At 44.9% G+C, this 25,274-nt stretch overlaps 1 protein-coding gene across 7 annotated transcripts in view; it reads left to right on the forward strand.

Annotated features, from left to right (window-relative positions):
- INPP4A (inositol polyphosphate-4-phosphatase type I A) overlaps positions 1–25,274 on the forward strand; it is a 93,185-nt gene that overhangs the window by 54,750 nt on the left and 13,161 nt on the right. For 5 of the 7 annotated variants that reach the window (XM_068132329.2, XM_068132328.2, XM_068132335.2 and 2 more), the window contains 10 exons: positions 11,411–11,522; positions 11,686–11,776; positions 12,227–12,374; positions 12,571–12,701; positions 13,142–13,246; positions 15,931–16,039; positions 16,218–16,401; positions 19,105–19,323; positions 20,129–20,273; positions 22,620–22,795. In XM_068132329.2, the coding sequence (XP_067988430.1) occupies positions 11,411–11,522; positions 11,686–11,776; positions 12,227–12,374; positions 12,571–12,701; positions 13,142–13,246; positions 15,931–16,039; positions 16,218–16,401; positions 19,105–19,323; positions 20,129–20,273; positions 22,620–22,795 (1,420 nt within the window). Of the gene's footprint in view, positions 1–10,885; positions 11,273–11,410; positions 11,523–11,685; positions 11,777–12,226; positions 12,375–12,570; positions 12,702–13,141; positions 13,247–15,930; positions 16,040–16,217; positions 16,402–19,104; positions 19,324–20,128; positions 20,274–22,619; positions 22,796–25,274 lie in introns of those variants that run through there. The other 2 variants (XM_068132332.2, XM_068132330.2) reach the window with 2 other exon arrangements.

The following is a 25,274-nucleotide window of genomic DNA, read 5'->3' on the forward strand; positions in this document are numbered from 1 at the left end:
CGGCCGGCTGCGACACCACCGGTGATTTGTAAACACTTTATTGGTGCACCGGATGGTGCTCACTGTGTGATGGGGTGGTGCTTGATGCTTGGAAGGGGTGCTCTGCACATTATTAAAGGCCGTAGGCCACAGAGCACTCGTGGGTTGGTGTATCGATGCTAGCATGCGTGCTCTCTCTATGCATAACATCTGCATGTGTTCCTCCAAAAACAGGTCCTGGATCGTAGTGTAAATATCAGCGTAGTCTTGTGTAAATAATGCTCCCTACCGGCTGTATGTTTAGTTTGAGGATTCTTTCCGGATTCGGTTAGCCTGTGGGTGTGTTTCTGTGAGGAGAAGGGTGCAACGTCGCAGGGGGACATATTTACTCATTTGTGAATATCTGTAAAACTGTCGCACTCAGGGTAGAGTTAATAGTAGAGGGAACTACATTGCGTGCCACACTAAAGTAGGTAAAAATTTATCGGGTCGGGACGCCCCGAGGGTAGAGAAGGGTGCAATGTTGCGAATATGGAATTTGGCCTCCATATCCGCTTGTAAATATTCCCCTATTTCCCCAATACTCCCCAACTATCCCCAATCCCCCATTCCCTAGTCCCATTGTCTGTAAACAACAATCAGTAGAGCCGACCTTCCCCTTTTTCCCCCATTAAATGTCGTGCCCAGGTCCACCGCATCTCACGTAGACAACTTTCGGACATCTTGCTAGTTATTCTTAGTCTATGTCAGTTAAGGACTCGTTTCCATTAATTATGACTCTTCGTTGCACCAGAATGTGATTATATGGCACCAGTAGTGAGTTTAGGACCTTTCCCATACCTCCTTCCATCTTCTTCCCCAAACAACAACAACAACAACAACAACTACAACTACAACAACAATTACAACAACAACGACGCTGCGCGGGGGGAGTGTGCGTCATCACACCGGCTCGGTTAGCCGCCATTGACAATGCGCTCCGGACCATGCGCTCCACGGGGTTACCACGAAGGGGCTCCTTGTCAGTCCCCCGTCAAGGGCGGAGCCGGTAACCCCCCCCGCACGCACCCAATGAGAGGCGACGTGCCGATTCCATCTGGGGCGGAGCTAACGAGCCGAGGGCGTGTCACTCCCCGCCGGATATACGAAGCGACTCACCGGATGTGAGGTCAGATGCGCCCCCAGCTTGAAGAAGAGCAAGTCACTACCTCCGAGCGCTGCGACCTCCCTGCATGCTGCATCTCTGGACCGGACCGAGTCGATTCTGTCCCTGAGCCCAGGTGCACCTGGAGCCATCGATCCTGCCTTTCCTAGCCATCAATCCCCGTGTGAGTCAGCCTTTTGTCCCGTTTATCTGTCGTCTGTTGGGGTTAATATAAGATTGTGTCTAAGTGCTTGTCTTTCTATGCTGTACCTCTCGTCCCTGTAATCTGACCTTCCGAACGAATATAATCTCCTCCGGAGGTCTTGAGAACCGTATCCATGGTGTCGTGTCATTTTAATCCCAGCCGTGTGTCTTTTCCTTCATTGACCTAGCGTAGCGCGATTAGTCAACGTTCGGGTATAATCGGGTAACTTGTGCAGACGTGGTCATACCAAACCGCTCGGTAAATAACATCTAAGCCACGTCTGTAACAATATATATATATATATACAGTGGAACCTTGACTTACGAGTTTAATTCGTTCTGTGACCGAGCTCGTAACTCAAATTGCTCGTTTCTCAAATCAAATTTCCCCATTAAAATGCATTGAAATGCTATTAATCCGTTCCAGCCCGCCAAAAACCACACCAATTTTTTTAAAAATATACAGTATATATAAAAATATCTCGCGCTTTATATTTCACCTGTATGCAGCATACAAGTTGGCAGGATGGCCTGGACTGGAGGTACGCACACTTGACTCTAAAGTCTAAACTGTCCAGCCTGGGTTTGAATCCCGACCCAGCTATAACCTGTCATGGGTGAATCACAGGCAGGGTGATTCATCAATGTGTGTACCGCTAAACTGGGCGCCCCGTTTGCGTCCCATTAGTTGTTGGATGTTAAGGATCTCACCGTGTTTTCCACAAAGAGAAGGCGAGCTATCGCCGGCACTCTGAACAAGTTGTGGCCTGGCATGCTCTTCTCCTCTGCCGTTATATACGTCCTCCTCGGCACCTCGCTCATGTTTTTCGACGATTGCGTGTTTTATATCCAAGCACAAGTTTTATATAAAACACGACGATTGCGTGTTTTATATCCACAAGTTGTGGCCTGGCATGCTCTTCTCCTCTGCCGTTATATACGTCCTCCTCGACACCTCGCTCATGTTTTTCGACGATTGCGTGTTTTATATCCAAGCACATCATCCTCTTCTTCTTCTCAGTACCGTGTTTTCCACAAAGAGAAGGCGAGCTATCGCCGGCACTCTGAACAAGTTGTGGCCTGGCATGCTCTTCTCCTCTGCCGTTATATACGTCCTCCTCGGCACCTCGCTCATGTTTTTCGACGATTGCGTGTTTTATATCCAAGCACAAGTTTTATATAAAACACGACGATTGCGTCTTTTATATCCACAAGTTGTGGCCTGGCATGCTCTTCTCCTCTGCCGTTATATACGTCCTCCTCGACACCTCGCTCATGTTTTTCGACGATTGCGTGTTTTATATCCAAGCACATCATCCTCTTCTTCTTCTCAGTACCATGTTTTCCACAAAGAGAAGGCGAGCTATCGCCGGCACTCTGAACAAGTTGACGGCAGAGATACTGTACTTGCACGGCAAGATAACCACGTGACCGGAACCCACCTGGTGGCGTAAACTCAAAATAACCAACATGCGAAAACAAAAATGCAGCGCTATACGGCAGAGATACTGTACTTGCACGGCAAGATAACCACGTGACCGGGTGGCGAAAGCTCGTAACTCAGATCTCGGCTCGCATCTCAAAGCAATAAACCGCCCGAGCGACGGCTCGTATCTCGAAAAACTCGTAAGTTGGGGCACTCGTAAGTCAAGGTTCCACTGTATATATATATATATATATATATATATATATATATATATATATATATATATATATATATATATATATATATATATATATATATATATATATTGTAACGGATTTGAGAATTGTGGTTGTTTTGTTGAGTAAATATCACCCTCCGTAGTGTAAAGAAAGGTCAAAGGTCGTCCGTAGTTTGGCCATTGCAACACGTAGCCAATCATAAGTTCCCTCGGTAGTTATGTCCTTATTCTATGTAGTTGAAGGCTCTGTTTCCCAATTAGTTGACACTCCATTGCACCGAATTAAATAAGATAGATCCCTCCGACATGGTATCTTCAAAGTGCCAGGTTTAGCCACTTTGCTGCATTTTGACTCCTTTAGCCACTTTGCTGCATTTTGACTCCTTTAGCCACTTTGCTGCATTTTGACTCCTTTAGCCACTTTGCTGCATTTTCATCTCCCGTCCACTTTGCTGCATTTGACTCCATTACGCACGTGGTTAAGCCTCGGAGAAGAAAGGTGTGTCTCCGCCCTCGTCATCAATGAGAGGAGTGAGTCAGCCCTGCTCAACCAACCAAGAACAAGGGGTTGGGCTTGGAGAGGGCGTGGAGAGAAACATCGAGGAGCTTCGCAAAGGTTGAAGGGAGGGGCATATATAACCCGTGGTGGCACGGCCACCAGAGAAGAAAAGAGACGGAGAGAGATTGAGGGAGATCGGAGAGAGAGAGAGCTGCGGGATCGGAGAAAGGACCGAAGTGATTTGGAGAACGCGCGACGCAGCGGTGCACAGGAGGAGCTTTGGCTGCACAGCTTCACAGCCGCGGCGGTTTTGCACGATCGCAGCTCGGGTTTTGACGGCGGCTGTTCGCTTCCAGCCCGACCGTGCCCCGGTCCCCGCTGAACCTTCCTCTCCCTCCAAGCCATCCACCTGCTACCATTCGTTCCTGCTTTCATCCCCCGTGTAAGTCTGGCCGTTTGTCTGTCTTTCATGTTGTCTTGGGGTATTAAGTAAGACTGTTTAAAATAAGTTAAATATTGCACTGTGTTTCCTGCTCCTTCCATTGCCTTGTAAATTGTATTTCGTCTCCTTTCTGCTTAGTTGTGTGTAAATAATAAATCCTGTTATTCCTACGTTCTTCTTCTTCTTCCTTCTTCATGCTCTTTCGGTCGCTTTAGAGGTTTCCCCATTGAAAACCTGTGGCACGATTTGGCCAACGTTAGGATCGGGTTTAGTACTGTTAATGGCTCGAACTTCGGGTTGCTAAAACCGCTCGGCAACTAGTCCATCTAAAACCGGGGTTCGAGCGGTACTTGTCTCCCTGTTCTGGAGGGACGGATAAAGGTATTCGGGATAAACCCTGGACCCATAACCCTGATCCGTTCCATCCCGCGGGAGGGCGTTACAAGTACCAGGACCGGGGAGACGACCAGCTTAACAGGACAAGGGGCTAATCACCCCTTGCTAACGGGAGAGCCGTCCCCCGTATCCGTAACAATATATATATATATATATATATATATATATATATATATATATATATATATATATATATATATATATATATATATATATATATATATATATGTATTTATACTGAAACGCAAACGAAACTTACCACCTTTGAAACCGTTAAATATCAACAATAACACTGCGTGGAGTAAATGTGTGAACTTATTTGTGGACAATAGTGTCCTCACTGTCAGACAAAATGGTCACGGATGGTCACTTGAACTTTCAATGGGCACTTCATAGCACAGCTGTTGAACAGCCGTTTTGACTGTTAGTGATTAGCCAAGGGGTACGGGATGATTTTAATGAGCTGCACGTTATGTCTTGATATTGGCTGTAAAAAGGCCAGTGCAAAATGGGCATTTCAATCAACATGCCACGATTGTCAAGGGATCAACGGCAGCGTGCCCTGGGCATGCTGCAAGGCGGACTGAGCTACCGTGAGGTGGCACGTCGCCTTGGCTGTTAACACCAGATGATATCGGCCCTGGTGGACAGAGACACCCTCCAGAACTCTGCAGGTGACAGACCTCGATCAGGGAGGCCAAGAGTCACCACTGCAAGGCAGGACAGGCAGATGGTCCGAAGTCACCTGCGGGATCGATTCCGTCCAGCATCCCGCACTGCGGCAGAAACTCCGGGGCGTGCAAACCCACGGATCTCCAATGATACTGCACGAAGACGACTGCATGACTATGGTCTGACTGCCAGAAGACCATACAGAGGCCCCGTGGTGACGGCTGCCCATCGCCGCAACCGACAGAGATGGTGCCAGCAGCATCAGCGGTGGACCTTGGCGCAGTGGAACGAGGTCGCTTTCAGCGATGAGTCAAGGTTCTGTGTGGACAGTCCTGATGGGCGTGAGTGTGTCGAGAAGAACTGGCGAGCGATATTCCGATTGTTGCGTGCGTCAAGCCAACAGGTGGGGTGGCCCAAGTGTGATGGTGTGGGCCGCCATATCAGGACGCCACTGGTGGTTGTGGATGGGAATCTTAACGCCCAGCGGTATGTGGATAACATCCTGCGACCTCATCTGCTGCCATTCCTGCTAGACCACCCAGAACTGAGAACCTTTCAGCATGACGACGCTCGTCCCCATGCTGCTCGCTTTACCACTGCATTTCTCCAAGGCGAGAACATCAACACCATGCAGCGGCCTGCGCTCTCCCCTGACCTGAATCCCATAGAGCACCTGTGGGATGAGCTTGGGAGACGCGTAGTTGGCAGGGCCAGGACACGGGCAGAGCTGCTTCAGACATTGAGGACTGAGTGGGACAGAATCCAGCAGCAATCCATCCAAAGACTGGTAGGCAGTATACGCCGACGATGCACTGCCTGTATCCAAAACAATGGTGGCCACACACGCTATTGAAAGGGGACTGACATTGCACCCTGTGCTGTTCTGTACTGTAGAACAAACTGATGAGATGGTGTATCTTGGTCAAAAACTTGACATGTCATCAATAAAATGCCAATGTTTCAATTAGCAATTGTTGGTTTGTTTTATTTTGAACTGTTACAATTTTATTACATTTCAAACAAGAGGTAAGTTTCTTTTGCGTTTCAGTATATATATATATATATACACATACATACATACACACATACATATATGAGGTGGTACATGTACCAACAATACGGTGATATTCACCTAATACGACACATTTTGATGCTGTGCACATCAGTCCTGCATTCCTGCACTTGCAATTCTTTGAACATGTGGGTACCGCCTTGCAGCCAAACTTGATCAGCTCTCTACAAATAACAGCAGCATCTGGTAAGATTGTCCATATAGGAAGTAGCTGGCCAGGAGGAAAGGATTTCTGGTACACCCAGGCGGTGGAACTGTGATGGGTTGCCTGCAAGTTCCTGGTTTAGCCTTCGTAGGGAACTGTAACAAGCTGATTCTGGCCCGATGGAAAGAGCCGTCAGCGGTTTGTTTTGTGATGTAGGGTTGTGGTCTAAGTTATCAAGTACTCCTGTTGTGTACACTCCATCGTGGATTTGTGCAGGACATACTGAACCTTCTTCATTAAATTGTTGACATACCGCATTGGTGAGTCAGTCTTCCACTTCCAACACATGTTCGTAGCTGACAGTGACACCAAGTTTGTGAAGTTGAATCAGCATTGTTTTGCTTCGTGTTAGGGTATGCACATTTAGATCTAATATATAATTGGAATGGCAGCTCTATCGTTTTGGTGACGTGTCTGGTCTGCTCCCTTTGCCTTCTCCTCAGAGCTGAACCTGATTAGTTGGCATGTAGTGTGGCATGCCCGTGTGTTTGCAAAATCTTGATCCTTGATATTGGACCCATATAACAGCATCGATACTAGGACTTTAAGAGGGTTGGATACTTCACTGTCCTGGCAATTGTGAGTGAAACTACTGGAGAATTTGGAAAATTCTTTGTCGAACATTTCTTTCTGTATGACTTTGGCTACATGCGCCATTGAGAGAGCATCTTTCTCGAAATTTCGTGTCTCGCACTTCTTTCGGTAATTTTTGAAGACCTTCATTAAAGACTCAAACAATACTTTTCCCATCAGAGTGTTCCTGGCACTCATCTGGGTCGTACATGAAAAGTTTGTTTTTGAACCGTGTCTTGTTTTATTGTTTTTTGTTGCCCTAATTCAGCAAGGCCATGTTCATACATGCTGCACAACTCTGCCAATCTGAATATATAAACACCCTCTTTTTAACACTGCTTTCAATGAAGGATACAATGCCAGCAAATACTCTTGAATCTGTAATTTTTTGATCACTACACTCTGAGGGCGATGACTGAGCTCTTTGCGTACTTCTGTGTCGAGTTTTAAACACATCCATGCAATGCGTGTGGTATTTTGCCTCAATGGCCTACAAGTCCCCACCTGCGATAGTGGCTAGCAAATCAGTGTCCTGTAGCCTGTTCTCTGCTTACATGTAAGGTGCCACTTTGCCTTGTTGCTCAGCAGGTCATTTGCATCAACATAATCTGGAAAACATGCATGAATGAACATGGCATTGAATGTAGCTCTCTGAAACTGGCTACATTTCGGATAAAGTCCTCGTATGATTGTAGACCTTTCCCGTCTTGTCTGGATGAACCACCTTTAGAGGCCATTTTTCCCCGCAGGGCAGGGGTTGGCCTTTTTTGGGCACCGTGGTCCCCTTTTTGAAGCAATGTTTTATGGCCGGATGCCCTTCCTGCCGCCAACCTCTTAGTCGTCTCTTGCGACACACAGGGAAGTCTTGTCTGGATGCAGGACTGTTTAATGTTTCTTCATTTGCTCCACATGTGACAGTTGGCCCAGTCCATGTTGACTATTGGTCTTCACAGTTTGTCTCCACTTGTTTGTCGAGTGCTGTCTCACTTTTGTCGAAGCTCAGTCACGCTGTTATCTGCCTCTTGAAATAAAGAAAAGGACCATTCATATTTAGTAATCACCAACAAAATAAATCAAAAGTATCAGCAGTTCAATGCACAGGACGTCAGACCATCCCCAACGGATACATGTTAAAGGCAAAGAAAAATTTGATATCTGTATGTCGGCCATCTTCAAATCCAATATGGCTGTCACCTGATAGTATTTCCCAAAACAGCAATGGATTCCTTGACACTAAATATACTGGTTTTATGAGTAAGACCAAGTTTCTAGGTTGGATATAAGCTGGATATGGCAAAAACATGATCAACTATAAATATGACCCTTGACCTGACCTTGGCATGGGCCTCTAAAATCTGGCAGCCCTCTCAAAAGTTGCATGTGGTCCAATAGTATAAGTGTACCAAATTTGGTACTTTTGACCAGTGTGTCATGATGCCACTTAAATTTGGACTTTAGCCACTACACCATCTTGAATTACCAGAAAAAAACAAGAGGTTGTCATTATGAAGACGAAAGGTGTTAAACAAAAGGTGGGTTCCGTTGTTTTGGGGTCACTCTGTACATCGGTGTTTTGGTATGCGAGTACAGTGCATCCTTTGGCCTTTTAGCACCCAGGTTTCTTTTTGCAAAATCTCTTATGTTCAGGGTAGCATATACAAGGGAAGGGAATACAGCACAGGCATGATGGGCCAATTTCCATGTACAGTCACGTGAAAAAGTAAGTACACCCCATGTAAAGTTTTGACTTTTTCAACATATTTCAACATACAGCTATTTGATCTTCATTTCAACAATATTGACAGATAAAGGTGATATAATATAACAAATATCATGAAACATTTACATTTTGTAGTCCATTGTATAATTTAAATAAACATAAATGCAAATTTTGCATGTGGAAAAAGTAAGTACACCCCATGAAATGTTTTAAAAAATCTTTTTAACATATGTGGACATCAATATTTGATCTTCATTTAAACAGTATCTATAGATAAAGGTCATCTAATTGAATAAAAAACAATAAAAAATTGACTTTGCAATAATTTATTCAACAAAAAATTGTTGCACAGCATGCACAATTGCATGCACAGCTCGTTTCAAATCCCCCCACAACATCTCGATGGGATTTAGATCCGGGCTTTGACTTGGCCATTCCAGAACCCTCCATTTCTTTCTTTTCAGCCATTCCTTGGTGGATTTACTGGTATGTTTAGGGTCATTGTCATGTTGCAAGGTCCACCTTCGGTTGAGCTTCAACTTTCCGACAGATGGCCTCACATTATCCTCAAGCACCCTCTGGTACAATGAATAATTCATAGTGGATTCTATGATGGTGAGCTGCCCAAGCCCTGATGCAGCAAAGCTGCCCCAAACCATAATATTTCCACCACCATGCTTTACAGTTGGTATCAGGTTCTTGTGGTCAAATGCTGTCTTTGGTTTTCGCCAAACATGTCTTCTGGTACTGTGGCCAAATAGCTTCACCTTTGACTCATCTGTCCAGAGCACATTGTTCCAGAAGTGCTGGTCTTTGCCTCGGTGTTCATTGGCAAACTTTAGTCTTGCCCTGATGTTCTTTCTGGACAGCAAAGGTTTCCTCCTGGCACACCTCCCATGTTGATCAAATTTGTGCAGCCTCTTTCTAATGGTAGACTCGTGCACTTTGACATCAACAGTGGCAAGAGCTACCTGTAGGTCCCATGATGACATTCTGAGGTTCTTCAAGACTTCTTTCAGAATATTTTGGTCTGCTCTCGGGCTGAACTTGCTGGGGCGGCCTGGCCTGAACAAGTTGGCAGTTGTTTGGAATCTTCTCCACTTGTAGATGATATTCCGGACAGTCGAATGATTGATTTCAAATTGTTTGGAGATCTTTGTAAATCCCTTCCCAGACTCGTAGGCATCTATAACCTTCTTTCTGAAGGCCTCAGAGAGCTCTTTTGATCTAGGCATGGTGACGCCGCACACTTCAACAACAAAGAGCAAACCAAACGAAATGTCTGAGGTTTAAATAAGACAGGTTCCTCCAAGATCCTCTCTAACGATGTTCTAATCATTTGCACCTGAGCTGGTGCACCTGATTCTAATTTTAGGTATTTGAAGTAGTGATAAATGTAGGGGTGTACTTACTTTTTCCACATGCGAAATTTGCATTTATGCTTATTTAAATTATACAATGGACTACAAAATGTAAATGTTTCATGATATTTGTTATATTATATCACCTTTATCTGTCAATATTGTTGAAATGATGATCAAATAGCTGTATGTTGAAATATGGTGAAAAAGTCAAAACTTTACATGGGGTGTCCTTACTTTTTCACATGACTGTATGATTTCTAAATACGTTTGAATTTTTACAAGTGTTGAATGTGGCTTTGATATTCACCTGATATTTTCAAATTGATGCAAGATCTTATAAAACTACAAGAGGGTGTTTGTACAGAAATGTTTAATCTGGGTGGTGACATGGAATGGGAGAAGTTGCATTTTTATTCCTTTACCTTGTTTGTGAAGCTTTAATTTCGAAGGATTTCAGGACAGCCTGTATTGCTTTTTTTAGAGCACATTTCGATGAGGACAGTGCAGCTGCAAAGTTTAACCTTCAGTGTTTAACAACTTTTCCTTCCTCTAATTCTTCACTGCAAAGAGACCTCTGACCTGGAAGTTGTAGTGACTGTTGCACCCACTTTACGGTGCTGGATCCTTGGGTGCAGCCATCGGTTGGGCGTTGTTCAAAATAACGTCGAGACATAATTATTTAGCCAATACTGGAATTCCTGGTACAACCTTTTGGGTAGTAATTTGGTGCAACATCCGACCCGATCAATCACATGGTCCAGCTGGATTCCATGTAATTTTATTAAAATGGTTGCTTTGTGCTGATCATGCACAGTGAGTTGTGAATGGTTCAATGGATACTTCCCAGTTCCCTTATGGGCGAGCTTGCAACTCATTAATGCTCGGGGATGAGCTTGCGTTTATCGTTTGATCTCCGCGCCTTTATATCCCCAATACACCAGTATCACGTGCAGGCATATAAAGGGGCGGCGATAAAATAAAGTGCGTAATGGAAATTATTGTCTGTTCTCTAAATACTATCCCTAATATGTCGTAATCCGATTCTATTATATTAAATAAACCAATTGTGTGTGTGTATGTGTTATGTATATGTGATGTATGTGTTATGTATATGTGATGTATGTGTTATGTATATGTGATGTATGTGTTATGTATGTATGTATGTACATCTGAAAAATCATCGAAAAAACCCCCAAAAAACAGGGTCAGGCTGATCTTCACTAAATTTTGTATAAGGAAAAAAACTGTCCGCCCCTCCCCCCCCCCCCCCCCCCACCCCCCGAAATCCCCAACCCTCGCAGGGTGGAGGGGGACGACTTGCCAATGCTCCTGAAAGAAGTGGGTGTTTTTATTTGTTTTTAAACTACCAACTAGATGAGCTTGTTTGCATGCCTTTGCTATGTTTCAGTTCTCTGTTTCTGTAACAACGTCGACCTCCATTTCTCTCTTTCTCCAAACCTGCTCCGCTCCATCAAGCTCCCCAGACAATGAGCGGGTAGGGACGGTGTCTGTGCTCGGCTGGAAAATGGCTGAACGTGGGCAAAGTTCGAGGAGTGGGGGGCAATCGTCAGACTGCGTGAGCTGCAAGGTTAGTTGCACAACTCTTGTGCAGTCACGGTGTGTTGTGTCAGGGCATTTGAGGATTTGCAGTCGACAAACGAAGAGGATTTACTTTGATGCAGAAAGTGATGGTAAACGATGAAATGTTTTTCTCGCGCTGCCTTGTGTCATGATGGGTTTCTCATTTGCAGACCGTGCTGCCTGTCGACGAGAGCCTGGCGGAGGCAATGAGCCTACGGGATGCTTACTCGTCATTGCGACGAGATGCCTTGCTCAAGCACAGTAAGTGAGATTTCCAGCAGTCCAGCGAATGTTGTTCATACTGAAAATCGTTTCTACTTTGACCTGCTCAAAAAAACAAAAAAACATTTTGCTTAACTTTGAGCCTTTTATAATGGAGATCGACTTTTATTTAACATAAAATATAAAGTGTAACATTTTGAGAAGAAGAAGAAGCTTCCTAATACGTGTACCTGATATGAGCAACTGGTTGTGTCAGTCCTGCATTTATAGCTGCTTTGTGGGAAGGAGTGCAGAGGGGGTGTGGCTTAAACGATCAAGTTTTTCAGGTTTTCCCATGGCCTTGGTTAGGCAGGTGAACATTTAATTGTCATTTGTCCTGCAAAATGTTTTCTCCATGGAAATTTGACTACATTGCTTGGCTTACTACTCTACCCTGCCCCCATCCTTTCTTTCTCCACTCCTCGCAACCATCACTGTGGCCGTGAATAGTGATGGAGGGTGTAATTCTGCGCACATACCGGCTTCCAACCACGGACGGGAACCAGTTGCGCATCCAGGAGTACATGGCAGAAACGGTGCTTTCCTTTCACGTTCCCAGGCAACTCCTGGCTCTGTTTATTGAAGAGGATGTTTCCAGGTCTCTTCGTTTCCTGATTTGTACAGTACACTGCTTGTGAATTTGCAAAGTGACGAGTTAAGATCTTGATGATATACCTTCATCGTAAAGCCTACATGATGAGGGCCGGATGTACACTGAGCCGGAACGCCAAATGGGCATGGCATAGGGTGCAGGGTTAGGAAGGAAACATAGGGTGTTTTGTGTGGACGAATAGGGTGCAGGTTTGGGAAGAGCTGGGAGAGCTTTCTCCACACTGGGAGGGCCTTCGCAAGCAGCTGGTGACTCAACACAGTGCTCTCATTGACACATACCGTGAGAGTTTGCGGGAACTTCACAAATATAAAGGTACTTTGGAGCATGCAGCACCATATATACTACCCTATAAGTACATCTTAAAGATGGCAGAATATAATACAGAAGTTGTTTCTGCATCTGGTGTTGTTGCTAAAATGTCTGGCCATTTTAAGTCGTTTTAATACATACTGTGTTAACTTGGTAGGTTAAGTGGTTTCCTCCAACGAGGAGGAGGCTTCCTGTGTCTTAGATGGACCGAAACCTTCATTCTGATTATAGCTGGTGTAACTACAAAGTGAAGAAACCTCTGTCTTCTATTCAACTACTTAATAGTTTATGATAAAACATGTAATAACTCGGAAATAAATTATTATATATACTACAACAAAAGTATAAACTGTTACTTAGAGCAGAATAGGAAATATAGACAGACAGGCTTCGAAATTGGACTACAAGCTGAAGAGTGTTTGTTTTTAATTTCTCCTGTGTAGGACCGATGTTCAAGGCAAGCACTCTTCGCTCCGAGCGAAGCCTTGAGTTCGTCCCGACCAATCTGCACCTGCAGCGCATGCGAGTGCAGGATGATGTTGGGGAAGGTAAAGTGCCGCAATCTATATGGAGTACAATGGAGCAAGTGTGTCTTGTCCAGCCACTAACGGCACCTATTATGACGTAATAAATAGACAACATTTAGCCATAATAATTTATTTTGCATACATGTTGGTAGTACCCAGGGTCAGATAATGGGCACAAAACCCCTCCACCATCCCCCACGAGGGAGAGGGGGGGTGGGGGGGGGGGGGGGTTAGTTTCCAGTTTTCACCACCTCTACCTCCTCCACTATTCACCCACCACCCCCTTGGTGTTTCTAGTAATCTATCTATAATTCCAGCAATCTCTGTGTGTATGTTTGTATGTTTGTATGTTTGTATGTTTGTATGTTTGTATGTATGTTTGTCTGTGACCGCTGTTTCTCGACAACTACCGGTCCGATATACTTGAAACTTGCCAGGTATATTGCTGGGGACCCGAGGATGTGCCTTTTCAAGGTTTTAAATTAATCGGACAAGCAGTTACCGAGCTATGTCCAAAAAACGATTCAACCAATCAGAGAGCAGCGAGCTATCACGTGTGCCGAACGTGGCGAACAGACTCTGCCTCGGACGGCACATTTGAGAGCGTATTCATTTATTTCACGTTTGCAAACTATGTTGGCGCTATGTTGGCGTTAAACTATGTTTTAAAACTAATAAAAACTAATTTGCGATTCATCGTAACTGCGATATACGACCTTCCGGAGCTCCCGTGAGAGCGTGCGCCATTACGGATAGTAATTCAATTAAAAACATAAAAACATTGTCCCAATTCAGTCAGAGCGAAGGGCGTTGTTTTAAGCGAAGAGCGTTTTATTTTTCCCCTTAAATTCAGTCGCCGGACGGTGAAAGCTTTTTTTTGGGGGCAGCTACTGGCAGCGATGTACGGCCAATCACAGGACACGTTGTTGTGTCGACGTGCCGTGTTGTTTTCCCTCGCGGTTTGGAATGTTTTTCCTTTTCATTTCTTTTCTCTTCCTTACGGAAGTACGGGCATTTCCTTAAATTTGCAATTCTTTCGCTTTCCTGCGCGTTTGGGCACGCTATGGCGATTTCTTTACCAAACTCCGAAGCCGTTCGCTTTGGACCAAACCATTTCATGTAAATAGAGGGGGGGGATTGTCACCGTACTCGCAAGCCGTTCGCTTTGGACCAAACCATTTCATGTAAATAGAGGGGGGGGATATAATTTTAGATATAGATATAGTACGGGCATGCCCTAGTAATAATAATGATAATAATCTATTATATCATATGAATGTTAACTGTGGTGCCTGTGAGTGCTTTCATACATTCGGTTGTCTTCCCTTTCCGGCGGTGGCTTCCCGAGATGCTTTTGAAAAGCTCCACACGCAGGCAAAGCTCAACATTCAAAAAAAAGAAGAAAATGATTCCCAACGAGATACTTTTTAAACATATAAAAACAACATGTAATTGCGTTTTGTTTATTAAAAGTGCAATAAGATACGACCTGGGCTGACCAGATTGCCTCAAGGTACACACACACCTCTAAACTGTCTAGCATAGGTTTGAATCTCGGCCCAGCTATAAACTGTTATACCAGTGTTTCAAAGACTGCGTGATTCAGCAATGTGTGCCGTCTCTTAGATGGACATTAAACTGAGTGTCTCATCTCCCCGATGTTGTTTGTTGATATTAAAGAACTCTTCCTTCACAAAGAGTAGGTGAGCTGTCACCGACACCGTGGCTAAATTCTAAGTTGCTGCTCGATCTAAAGCTGTAAAGGCAATGGCAAACCACCCAGTATAGCTCTTGCTCAGGAAGCTGCTTCGACGGCACCGACGCTCTGTAACAGAGTAGAAGGATTATCACAAAGTTGAACAAACAATGTGAGTGTTGTTGAGAGAGAGAGAGAGAGAGAGAAAGAGAAAGAAAGAAAGAAAAGGGGGCGGAGGGTGAGAGACGTTTCCTTCTGTATCCGTCCTCTCCACCCCATTCCTCCCCACACATTGTTTGTCCAAGTCTCCTTCTATTTTGTCCTTCAACTCCAATGTTGATGTATCTCTCTCTCTCTCTCTCTCTCTCTCTCTCTCTCTCTCTCTCTCCCACTCTCTAATGTTCCTTTTGTCTTGTTGTGTCCTAATCCGTTCTGTTCTAACTCTTATACAAGCCTTGATTTTGTATACAAAAAAGTCCATGAAATAATTTAAATTACGAGATTAATGTAAACGTTCCCGTCACTGAGGATGGATACTTTTGCTAGTAATAATAATAATAACTAGAACTGCCACTTTATAACTGCTGGCAGTGATTACCGGTTTCCTCCGCCTTCCCGCTGTCATACAACCCTGCTTTCATCGGACACGCTTGGATACAACCCCGCTTTCACTTCTTCTTTTTTTAACACACACACACACACACACACACACACACACACACACACACACACACACACACACACACACACACACACACACACACACACACACACACCATACACACACACAAACACACACACACACATCCCCACACATACACATCACCACATGCACACATCCCCACACACACACATCCCCACACGCACACAGACACACACACATAAGTGAGATGTATGGTCGCAATAGGAAGTTTCTCCTGTGGTGATTGGCCATTCACTTAATGAGACAAAAGTTTGCGAATCTTCCATGCTGCTTGATCCCTAGTGATGCATTACCTGTGCCTTGTAGATCGAACGTATGACATTGTGACGGTCGGTGCTCCAGCCACGCACACTTTGGGCTTTAAGTCCGGTGGTTTGCGCAAACTGGCTATGAAGTTTGAGGAGATGAGAAAAAGGTAGGTTATTGAGTGAGACACACTTTCCTGCTTCTTCTTTCCTGGGCCACATCCAGGTTTATCTTTTTCTATTCAATTCTCTTCCTCATCACAAGCTAAGCTTGGAGAAGAATGAAGTGGAACTTCCCCACACCATCCTCCCTTTATATGTTTTGCACATTTGTGCTGGTATGTGCAGCTCAAGTGCAGGCCCTGGCACTGGATGTGAGATGGTGGAGGACGTGGGCCGTGCACGTGAGCTAATTGCACACATCACCACGCTGCGTACACAGGTCGCTTACTATGCGGAACGGCTTTCGCGTGCTGCACGGGAGCATTCACCTGGAGCATTGGAGCGCACACTCGCCATTCTGGCAGATAGGGTGAGGTGTAAGGTCTGTGTCGTTGAAGCCGAATGTGGAATTTTGGAGAAGTCACTTTCGGGTTTGTTGTTTAACTTGGCTTATGTTCATGGGGGTTTACGGATATGGTGTGAGAAATGGAGAAGGTGAAAGGATTTTGGAGTTTGCTGATGGAGCTGATTAGTTGATTTGTAATACTCAGTTCCAGAAAGGATAATAAGCCTGTTACATACACGTCAGGTGGCTCGACGACAACCGTTGACTACCTGATGGTGCGTAGGTGAGATAGGGGGCACCTCCGGGACACAAAGGTGATCCCGGGGGAGGAGGCTGTTTCACAGCACCACTTGGTTGTCTGCGACATAAGGGTGAAAGGTGCGAAGAGAGCTCGGCGGGTGAAGTACAAACCGAGAATGAAGGTGTGGAGGTTGAAAGAGTTGACAGTAAGGGAGGCATTAAAAGAGAAGCTGAGTAGGGTAGAGGATGATGTGGTTGAGCTTGAAAGTGGTTGGATGTCAATGAAAGATAGTCTGTTGGGAGCCGTTGGTGAGGTATGTGGATGGACAAAAGGACCACCGAGGCACTCGGAAACATGTTGGTGGGATGATGAAGTTGGAAAGAGGATTGACGAGAAGAGAAAGAAGTTCAAGGAGTGGCAGAAGGCGAAGGGTATGGGGGCAGAAAAAGCAGAGCATGAAAGTTATAAGGCAGCCAAGAAGGCTGCAAAGAAAGAGGTAGCAAAGGCGCAGGAGGCATGTAGGAAAATGTTCGGAGAACGCTTGGATTCGGAAGAGGGTCAGAGAGTGGTATTCAGGATTGCAAAGCAGATAGCGAAAGAGGTGTGATGTGATGGGGGTGAGTTTCTTGAAGGATGAAGTGGGACAAATCGTTGTGGACCCAGATGGAATTAAAGGAAGATGGAAGAGATATATGGAAATGCTGTTGAATACAGAGAATGAATGGGATGGCAACATAGAGAGTAACCCAGTTTTAGGACCGGCAGAGAAGATAACCGAGAAGGAAGTTGAGGAAGCGATAAAAGCAATGAAGAGTAGAAAAGCGGGAGGGCCGACGGGAGTTGTGGGAGATATGTTGAAGGCAGCGGGAAGTTGGGGTGTGAAAATAATGACAGAGATCTGCAATCTGGTGGTGAAATAAGGCCGCATTCCAGTGGATTGGGAACTGAGTACCCTCGTCCCTCTATACAAGGGGAAAGGTGACCCTCTGGACTGTGGCTCGTATCGAGCGATAAAGTTATTGGAGCATGGAATGAAGGTATTGGAAAGGGTGTTGGAGAGGAGGATAAGGAAGAAAGTGAAGATTGACGAAATGCAGTTTGGATTTATGCCAGTAAGAGGAACGACAGACACGCTTTTTATTGTAAGGCAGTTGCAGGAGAAGTACATGGAGAAGAGGAAGTTGTTTCTTGGGTTTGTTGATCTGGAGAAAGCATTCGATGGGGTTCCACGCGAAGTATTGACATGGGCATTGAGGAAGATAGGAGTGGAGGAATGGTTGATCAGAGTAGTGATGGCAATGTACAAAAGAGTGCGCACAGCTGTAAGGACGAAGGATGGGAATAGTGGTGAGTTTGAGGTGAAGGTGGGAGTGCATCAGGGGTCGGTACTAAGTCCACTACTATTTGTAGCTGTGATAGAGGTGCTGGCTCAGAACGTAAAGGAGGGTATACCGTGGGAGTTGTTGTATGCAGATGATCTGGTGTTGATTGCGGAAAGTATGGATGGACTGAAGGAAAAGATGAACAAGTGGAAGGAATGTATGGAGACAAAAGGTCTGAAGGTGAATATCGGAAAGACGAAGGTGATGGCAAGTGGTAAAGCATGTGGTGAGGTGAAAAGAACTGGGAAGTGGCCGTGTGCTGTGTGCAGGAAGGGTGTCGGAGTGAACTCCATTCAATGTACAATGTGCGCTGAGTGGGTTCATCAAAAATGTAGTGGTCTGAGAGGGTCATTAACCAGTGTGGCAGCTACATTCAAGTGTAAGGTGTGCACAGAGGGAGCTGCAGATGGAGGAAATGTTGAGTTGGATCTTGGAGGCGGCATGAAGCTGGAAGGTGTGAAAACATTTTGTTATCTTGGAGACATGCTGAATGGAGAAGGTGGATCAGACTCGGCAACGGTTGCTGGAGTGAGATGTGCATGGAAGAAGTTTCGGGAACTGAGTGGCGTGCTGATGAGGGGAGTGTCGTTGAAGCTGAAGGGAAAGGTGTGTGCTGCATGTGTGAGAAGTATTATGATTTATGGGAGCGAGACATGGGTAATGAACGTAGAGCAGCAAGGAAGGCTGGAAAGGGTGGGAATGCGAATGGTTCGGTAGATGTGTGGAGTATCGTTGAGAGAGAGGAAGACAAATGATGAATTGCGAAAGATGATGGGAATATAGTCTGTGATGGATGCTGTGAAGAGAAACAGGTTGAGATGGTTTGGTCATGTGTTGAGGAAGGATGAAAGTGACTGGTTGAGAAGAGTGATGGAAATGAATGTAGAAGAAAGTAGAAGACGGGGAAGACCGAGAAAGACTTGGCTAAAGATTGTGGAAGAAGAAATGTGTGCAAGGGGGTTAACAAGGAGAGATGCAGAAAATAGGGCAAAATGGAGAAGATTGTCATGGGGCCCACAAGGCTAACCCCCACTCTAGCAGGGAAAATGGCCTTGAAATGCATGTTGTTGTTGTTGTTGTTGTTGTTGTATGCCAATGGTGCAGACACGCCAGCTCGTGACAGTTTGTGAGTGCAAGCTCCTGGGCAGCGCTGTGGATGTGCTGGCATCAGCAAGACCCGAGTATATTGCGTCGCGGCATTCCCCTGATTCGTGTGACCTTGGCCGCGTGACCTTGCGAAATGACCAGGCTCTGATGACTGCACGCTGGTCGGGAGGACAAAACGAAGAATCGCCCTCTGGACTCTGCCATGGAGATGACTGGGTGAGGCTGAGTACCAACACATTCGATATGCAGTCCACTACACCCTTTGGTTGATATTTTTCCAACATCTCTGGATGATGGGAATAGATTGGGAATAGAGCCTGTGATGATTGGGAATGGAGCCTGTGATGGATGCTGTGAAGAGAAACGGTTTGAGATGGTTTCGTCATGTGTTGAGGAAGGATGAAAGTGACTGGTTGAGAAGAGTGATGGAAATGAATGTAGAAGGACGTAGAGGGCGGGGAAGACCGAGAAAGACTTGGCTAAAGATGGTGGAAGAAGAAATGCGGGCAAGGGGGTTAACAAGGAGAGATGCAGAAAATAGGGCAAAATGGAGAAGATTGTCATGGGGACCGCAAGGCTAACCCCCGCTCTAGCAGTGAAAATGGCCTTAAAATGCCTGTTGTTGTTGTTGTTGTATCTCTGGAATTGCTTCTTTGTTGCTGTCAAACCCAATGTGCCCTGCTTCTTCCTGGCCAATGCACGTGTCCTTCTGTGGCCTTTTGCGCTACCTAACCCTGTTTGGTTTGTGTCTCACCCCACATTCCTTGTCACAATCAGCATAATATATAAATCTTTGTCCCTTCTGACTTGGCTCTTCCAGTCTACTTAACAACGATATGGGAATTTTTTTGATCTCCTCCATTTATTGCCATTGTAAGAATGCATTTGTTATTGTAAGGTTGGTTTGTCATGATGTCAGCAAGCAGATAGGATCTGAATCTCTTTAATTTTCCTGTTTTATTTAGTCTTTCTCCTTCTGTACCTCTTTGTTTTGCTCCTTCTGTTCATTGTTGGTTTATAGTGCACCGTTTGGCTCAATGTCGACAAAAGCCTTGACTGCATTGTGAAGACGGTGGATAGGTTGCTGCAGGGAGAACAAAAATGCAGCAAGAACGGTGGGAGCAGCAGCACCACACACAGTCCCAATAGCCATGCTTCCCAAAGAGGTTGGAACGCAATCTTGCACATCATTTTATGATTTGAAATGTTTTTTCTACATTTAATTATTATCATCTATAGAGCAAAAACTAGACTCGATGGCGTAATGGTCAGAGCGTCCACTCTGAGTCTGGGAGTCTGGTTCAAACCTCGGCCTAGTCATACCAAAGACTTTATTAAAATTGGTATGTGCTGCTTCCTTGCATCACACTCAGTGTTTAAAACGACAGAGCACAGACAAATAACGCTGGGAAGGCAATGGCAAACCACCCAGTATAACCATTGACAATAAACTGCTCTGGCAGCACCGGCGCTCTGTGAAGAGTATGGTACATCAAATCAAACTAGAATGGCACTCGTAGAGCACATAGTCTCGCGTCGCGTGGTTATTCTGAACAAAAATACCATCGTGAACTGAGCACGCTTCGATTATAGCCCTCTGCGATTATGGCCTGTATAACCATATCATCCATTCACCCTATTATGTCACAGTTTCTTGGCATGGGTTATGAACATCATAAATTTAATTCTTCCCTCACATCAGGTCATCAATCTGATATATGAAGTTTCAGATTTTTCGAATAAAGATTTCAATTCAACCAATTATGGCTGGAATACCACTTCACTGATGTCCTCATCGTTATCACCCTATATACCCCATGGGGAGTCGATGACATATGCCAAGTTTCAATTTTTTTCTTTGAGCGGTTTAGGAAAAAATGATGCCCATTTTTCCCCACTTGAATCTGATATTGTTGCCATACCATGTGACCTATGACATCAGAGTTTAAAGCTTTGCATCTAACGGACAAGCAGTTTTAGAGAAAACCATTTTTAATGCGGACACAGACGCACACACACACTCACACACAGGCACTCACACACAGGCACTCACACACAGGCACTCACACACAGGCACTCACACACAGGCACTCACACACAGACACTCACACACAGACACTCACACACAGACACTCGCACACAGACACTCACACACAGACACTCACACACAGACACTCACACACAGACACTCACACACAGACACTCACACACAGACAGACACACCCAGACATGCCCAGACATGCCCAGACATACAGGCACATGCACACATACAGGCACACACACATACAGGTACACAGACGCACACACAGACACACACGCACACACACACACGCACACACATACACACACACACACACACACACACATGCACGCACACACGCACACACGCACACATACATGGGCATTGCAATAATCTCGCATCCCCTTTGGGGCGAGACTAATTATAGCAAAATGAATCTGCTTTGAAATGCAAGTCCCTTTTGATTTGTAAGTCCCTTTTGCCCATCACCACATTGTAATATCCCTTCTCACTGAATTGAAACACATATCGGCTATTTAATTCTTTAACACTGTGCATCTTTCGTCTTTTATTTTCCTCTCCTCGTTGCTCCTTTCTTATCTTTGCTTCTCTTTTCTAGCAGGACCTTTTTAAAATTCAAAAATAAATCTCCCCATCCCCTCCCATGCATTACACCACCCCCCTTCACAATTGTTGTCATACCCCACTTCTTCTCTCTTCCCTTCTACTTTTCTCTCCCACTCTTCTTTTTTTGTCTCCTCCCCCCTTTAAGCCTGGTGTTGGCTTAGCGGTTAGGGTACCAGCTTGGGATCCAAGGATCCTGGGTTCGAATCCCGGTCGATCGCTGAATTAACACCAGGGGGGTTGACTCAACCTGTCATCCTTCTGAGGTCGGCAAATTGAGTACCAGCTTGCTGGGATGAATGATCCCGGTGTGTACCCCGGTTTAGAATAGGTACACCGTATCCCTGCGCATCGTAAGAGCGTGACCAAGGGTTGGCGTCAGGAAGGGCATCCGGCCATAAAAACATTGCCTCAAACAGGGAACCATGATTGTCATGGGGCCTGCAAGGCTAACCCCTGCTCTAGCGGGGAAAATGGCCTTAAAACGATCATTCATTCATTCATTCATTAATTCATTCATTCCCCCTTTAACCTTTTCTTCCTATTCTTCCAAACTCTTTCTCTCCCATGACCTCTTATTACAAAACTCAGAGCGCTCACAGATTTGTCATTGGTAGCAATTTCTGCTGTAAAATGTGATCAAGGTTCAGCTCATTTAATTGGTACATTTTCTATTTTCTATCTATGCACTTTTCTGACCCTTTGTGTGTGTGTGTGTGTGTGTGTGTGTGTGTGTGTGTGTGTGTGTGTGTGTGTGTGTGTGTGTGTGTGTGTGTGTGTGTGTGTGTGTGTGTGTGTGTGTGTGTGTGTGTGTGTGTGTGTGTGTGTGTGTGTGTGTGTGTTTGGTTTGTTTTGGCATGTGTGACAGGTGGGGAATGGAGTGAGGCACTTTACCCCTTACTGAGCACCCTGACCGATTGCGTGTGCGTGCTTGGTGAACGTGCACGCCATGCCCTCGCTTTCCTTCTCATGCGCGATGGATCGTTGTGTGTCACGCAGGGCCTGGCACTTCAGCACCGCAGGGACATTGTTTTTTCGCAGGCGGTATGTGACACTGTATGATCGTTTGCATTGCAGAAAAGCAGTTATTAGAGGCAGTTAATAGAGTTATTAGAGGGGTACAAGAGCAACACTTGCAGAGAAAATGAAGCTGGCAAAAGAGGGTTGGGTTTTGATCGGAGTGGGAGGTTGTGGCAGGCGTGGGGAGGATAGTGCTTATCAAAGGAACCAGCCTCCCATATCCCAGCTTGAGACACGTTTGGTTGTTCGATGTGTTGTTTAAAGCCCTAAAATTAGCACCATCGGAGGCGTTATTGAAATTAATATTTCTAAATTAATTAATATTTCTAAATTAAAAAAATTAATTAATAAATGAATTAATTAATTGAAATAATTAAAATTTGCACAAAAGGAAATTCATGATCGTTATGTATTTGCACTTGGGGTGTTGAAAAAGGTCTCAACCACTTGCATTTGTGGGATTTTTACATTGTGTGTCTGCACTCGCATATTACCCGGGGATCATATTGAGCACAAACCCATTGAAAACATTACCGCTGCCACCGAAGGTGGATGGAGGTTATGTTTTCATCCTTGTCTGTCTGTTTGTCTGTGAGCAGGATGTCTCAAATGGTTGTGGACGGTTTTGGAAGAAACTTTGTGGACATGTTGCGTTTGTGACAAGGACACATTGATTCGATTTTGGTGAAGATCCAAATCCGGATACAATAAATTTTTTTTTTTATAAGGCCATTCTTCATAATTGAGAGATGGGGCCAAAAACGATATATAGCATGATATTCCAAAAGGTTTTTATGACAAAACTTAGGTTATGACAAAACTTAGTGGATGAGTTGGGCAGGTGACAAGAACAAGCCCATTAGATTTTAGTTCAGGTTCAGATGCAGATCCGGCCTATTACTGGGAGACCAAACGTAAACTGTTCAGTATGGTGGAGGTATGTCCTCGACCAAGTTTCATTCTAGTTACCCGCGCACGTGAAGCAAAAAGTAGGATTAATTTATTTATTCACGTCCGTCCTTCCATCTGTCTGTACAAGTATGTTTATGATCAACGAAAAACTTATTTAAATGTAATGTTGTGTCTTGAACACGAATCAGAGAACAAACATGCGGGTTTTTTTTTTTTTTTTTTTTTTGTATACAAGATCGAGGCTCAGGTAAGAGCTAACATTAATTACAAAAAAAAAAAACGGACACATACAACACATGATAAAGGGAGCGGGAGACAAGATGAGGATAGAGAGGGAAGCACACAAGTACAACATTTGAGAGCAGGGACATCGGGAGACCTGTGGGGGAGGGAGAGGGCTTGGGGGGAGGAGGCATGGAAAGGGGGGGAGGGGGTGGGAGGGGTATAAAACACATGGACACAGCTAGGACTTCCAGGAAAGAAGTCGGTGTTTCAAACAAGTGGATCTAGGGTGAATTAACGTGGGTATAAAAGATCAAGGTTTTGGATGGGATAAGATAAGAGATGGTGGGAACAGCTGTTTAAAGACCTGGAGGGAGGTGTGCGATTGAAGAGAGTGAGGGAATTTGTTCCAGAGGTGGGAGAAAAGAGGAATGAAGGAGTGAAGGTGAGCAGAGAGTCTTGATTTTGGCAGTTTCACCAGAAGAGGGTTGCTGGCAGATCTTGTGTGACCTGTAGGAATATTTGGGGGACAGAGCACAGAGCTGGGGGAGCAAGGCCGGAGAGGAGTCTGTCGAAGACAGAAAGACCAACAAACCTGCCTGTGGTGAGTGAGTGAAAGGCCCTCGGAGTTAGCTTCATCGCGGGAGATTCCAATGATTCTGAAAGCTTTGGTTTCAATAGCGTGAAGCCGAGCAAGGTGTGAGGCAGGAGCACCAGCCCAGAGGGGAGAGCAATATTCCATTGAACTGCGAATGAAAGCCTCATTTGTGGTGAGGAGCTCAGGTGTGCCAAGGAAGGACTTTGCACGATGGAGGATGCCCAGTCTGCGACTGGCTTTGGAAGCCAGCTTGGAAATGTGGTTTTCCCAAGAAAGATCATGGCAGATAGTGAGACCCAAAAGCTTGAGTGACAGAACTTCTTGGAGAGGATTGTTGAGAAAGTAGATAGGATTGGAAAGTAAAGTCCAGTCGGTCTTTTCGGAGAGACATAGAGTGTGAGATTTGTCAGGATTGAAAGACATGTTAAAAAGAAAAGACCAACAAAAAGACGTTTCACAGTACTTTGTCTCTCGATTCATCCAGATTGCACATGCGCAGAGAGAACAGTGAGATGTTTTTTCCTCTGCCTGCCGGGTAGTCCAACAAAATGGAAAATCATTCCAAACAGGAAACTTAACACTTGTTAAACTTGTTTTTAAGGATGTAATGAAGGACACAAGTAACAGGCTCGAATAACTATTGTTACGCGTTAGATAGGGTGGTATAATAGCCACAGTATCAATGGCGATAAATTCCAGAATCAACTTATTTATACAGCCAAAAATATTGGCACCCTTGCACTTTTTTCAAATAACTCACAATTTTCTCTA

The sequence above is a fragment of the Myxine glutinosa genome, chromosome 12, assembly GCF_964187855.1.
Source record: "Myxine glutinosa chromosome 12, kmMyxGlut1.1, whole genome shotgun sequence".
Classification (NCBI taxonomy): Eukaryota; Metazoa; Chordata; class Myxini; order Myxiniformes; family Myxinidae; genus Myxine; species Myxine glutinosa.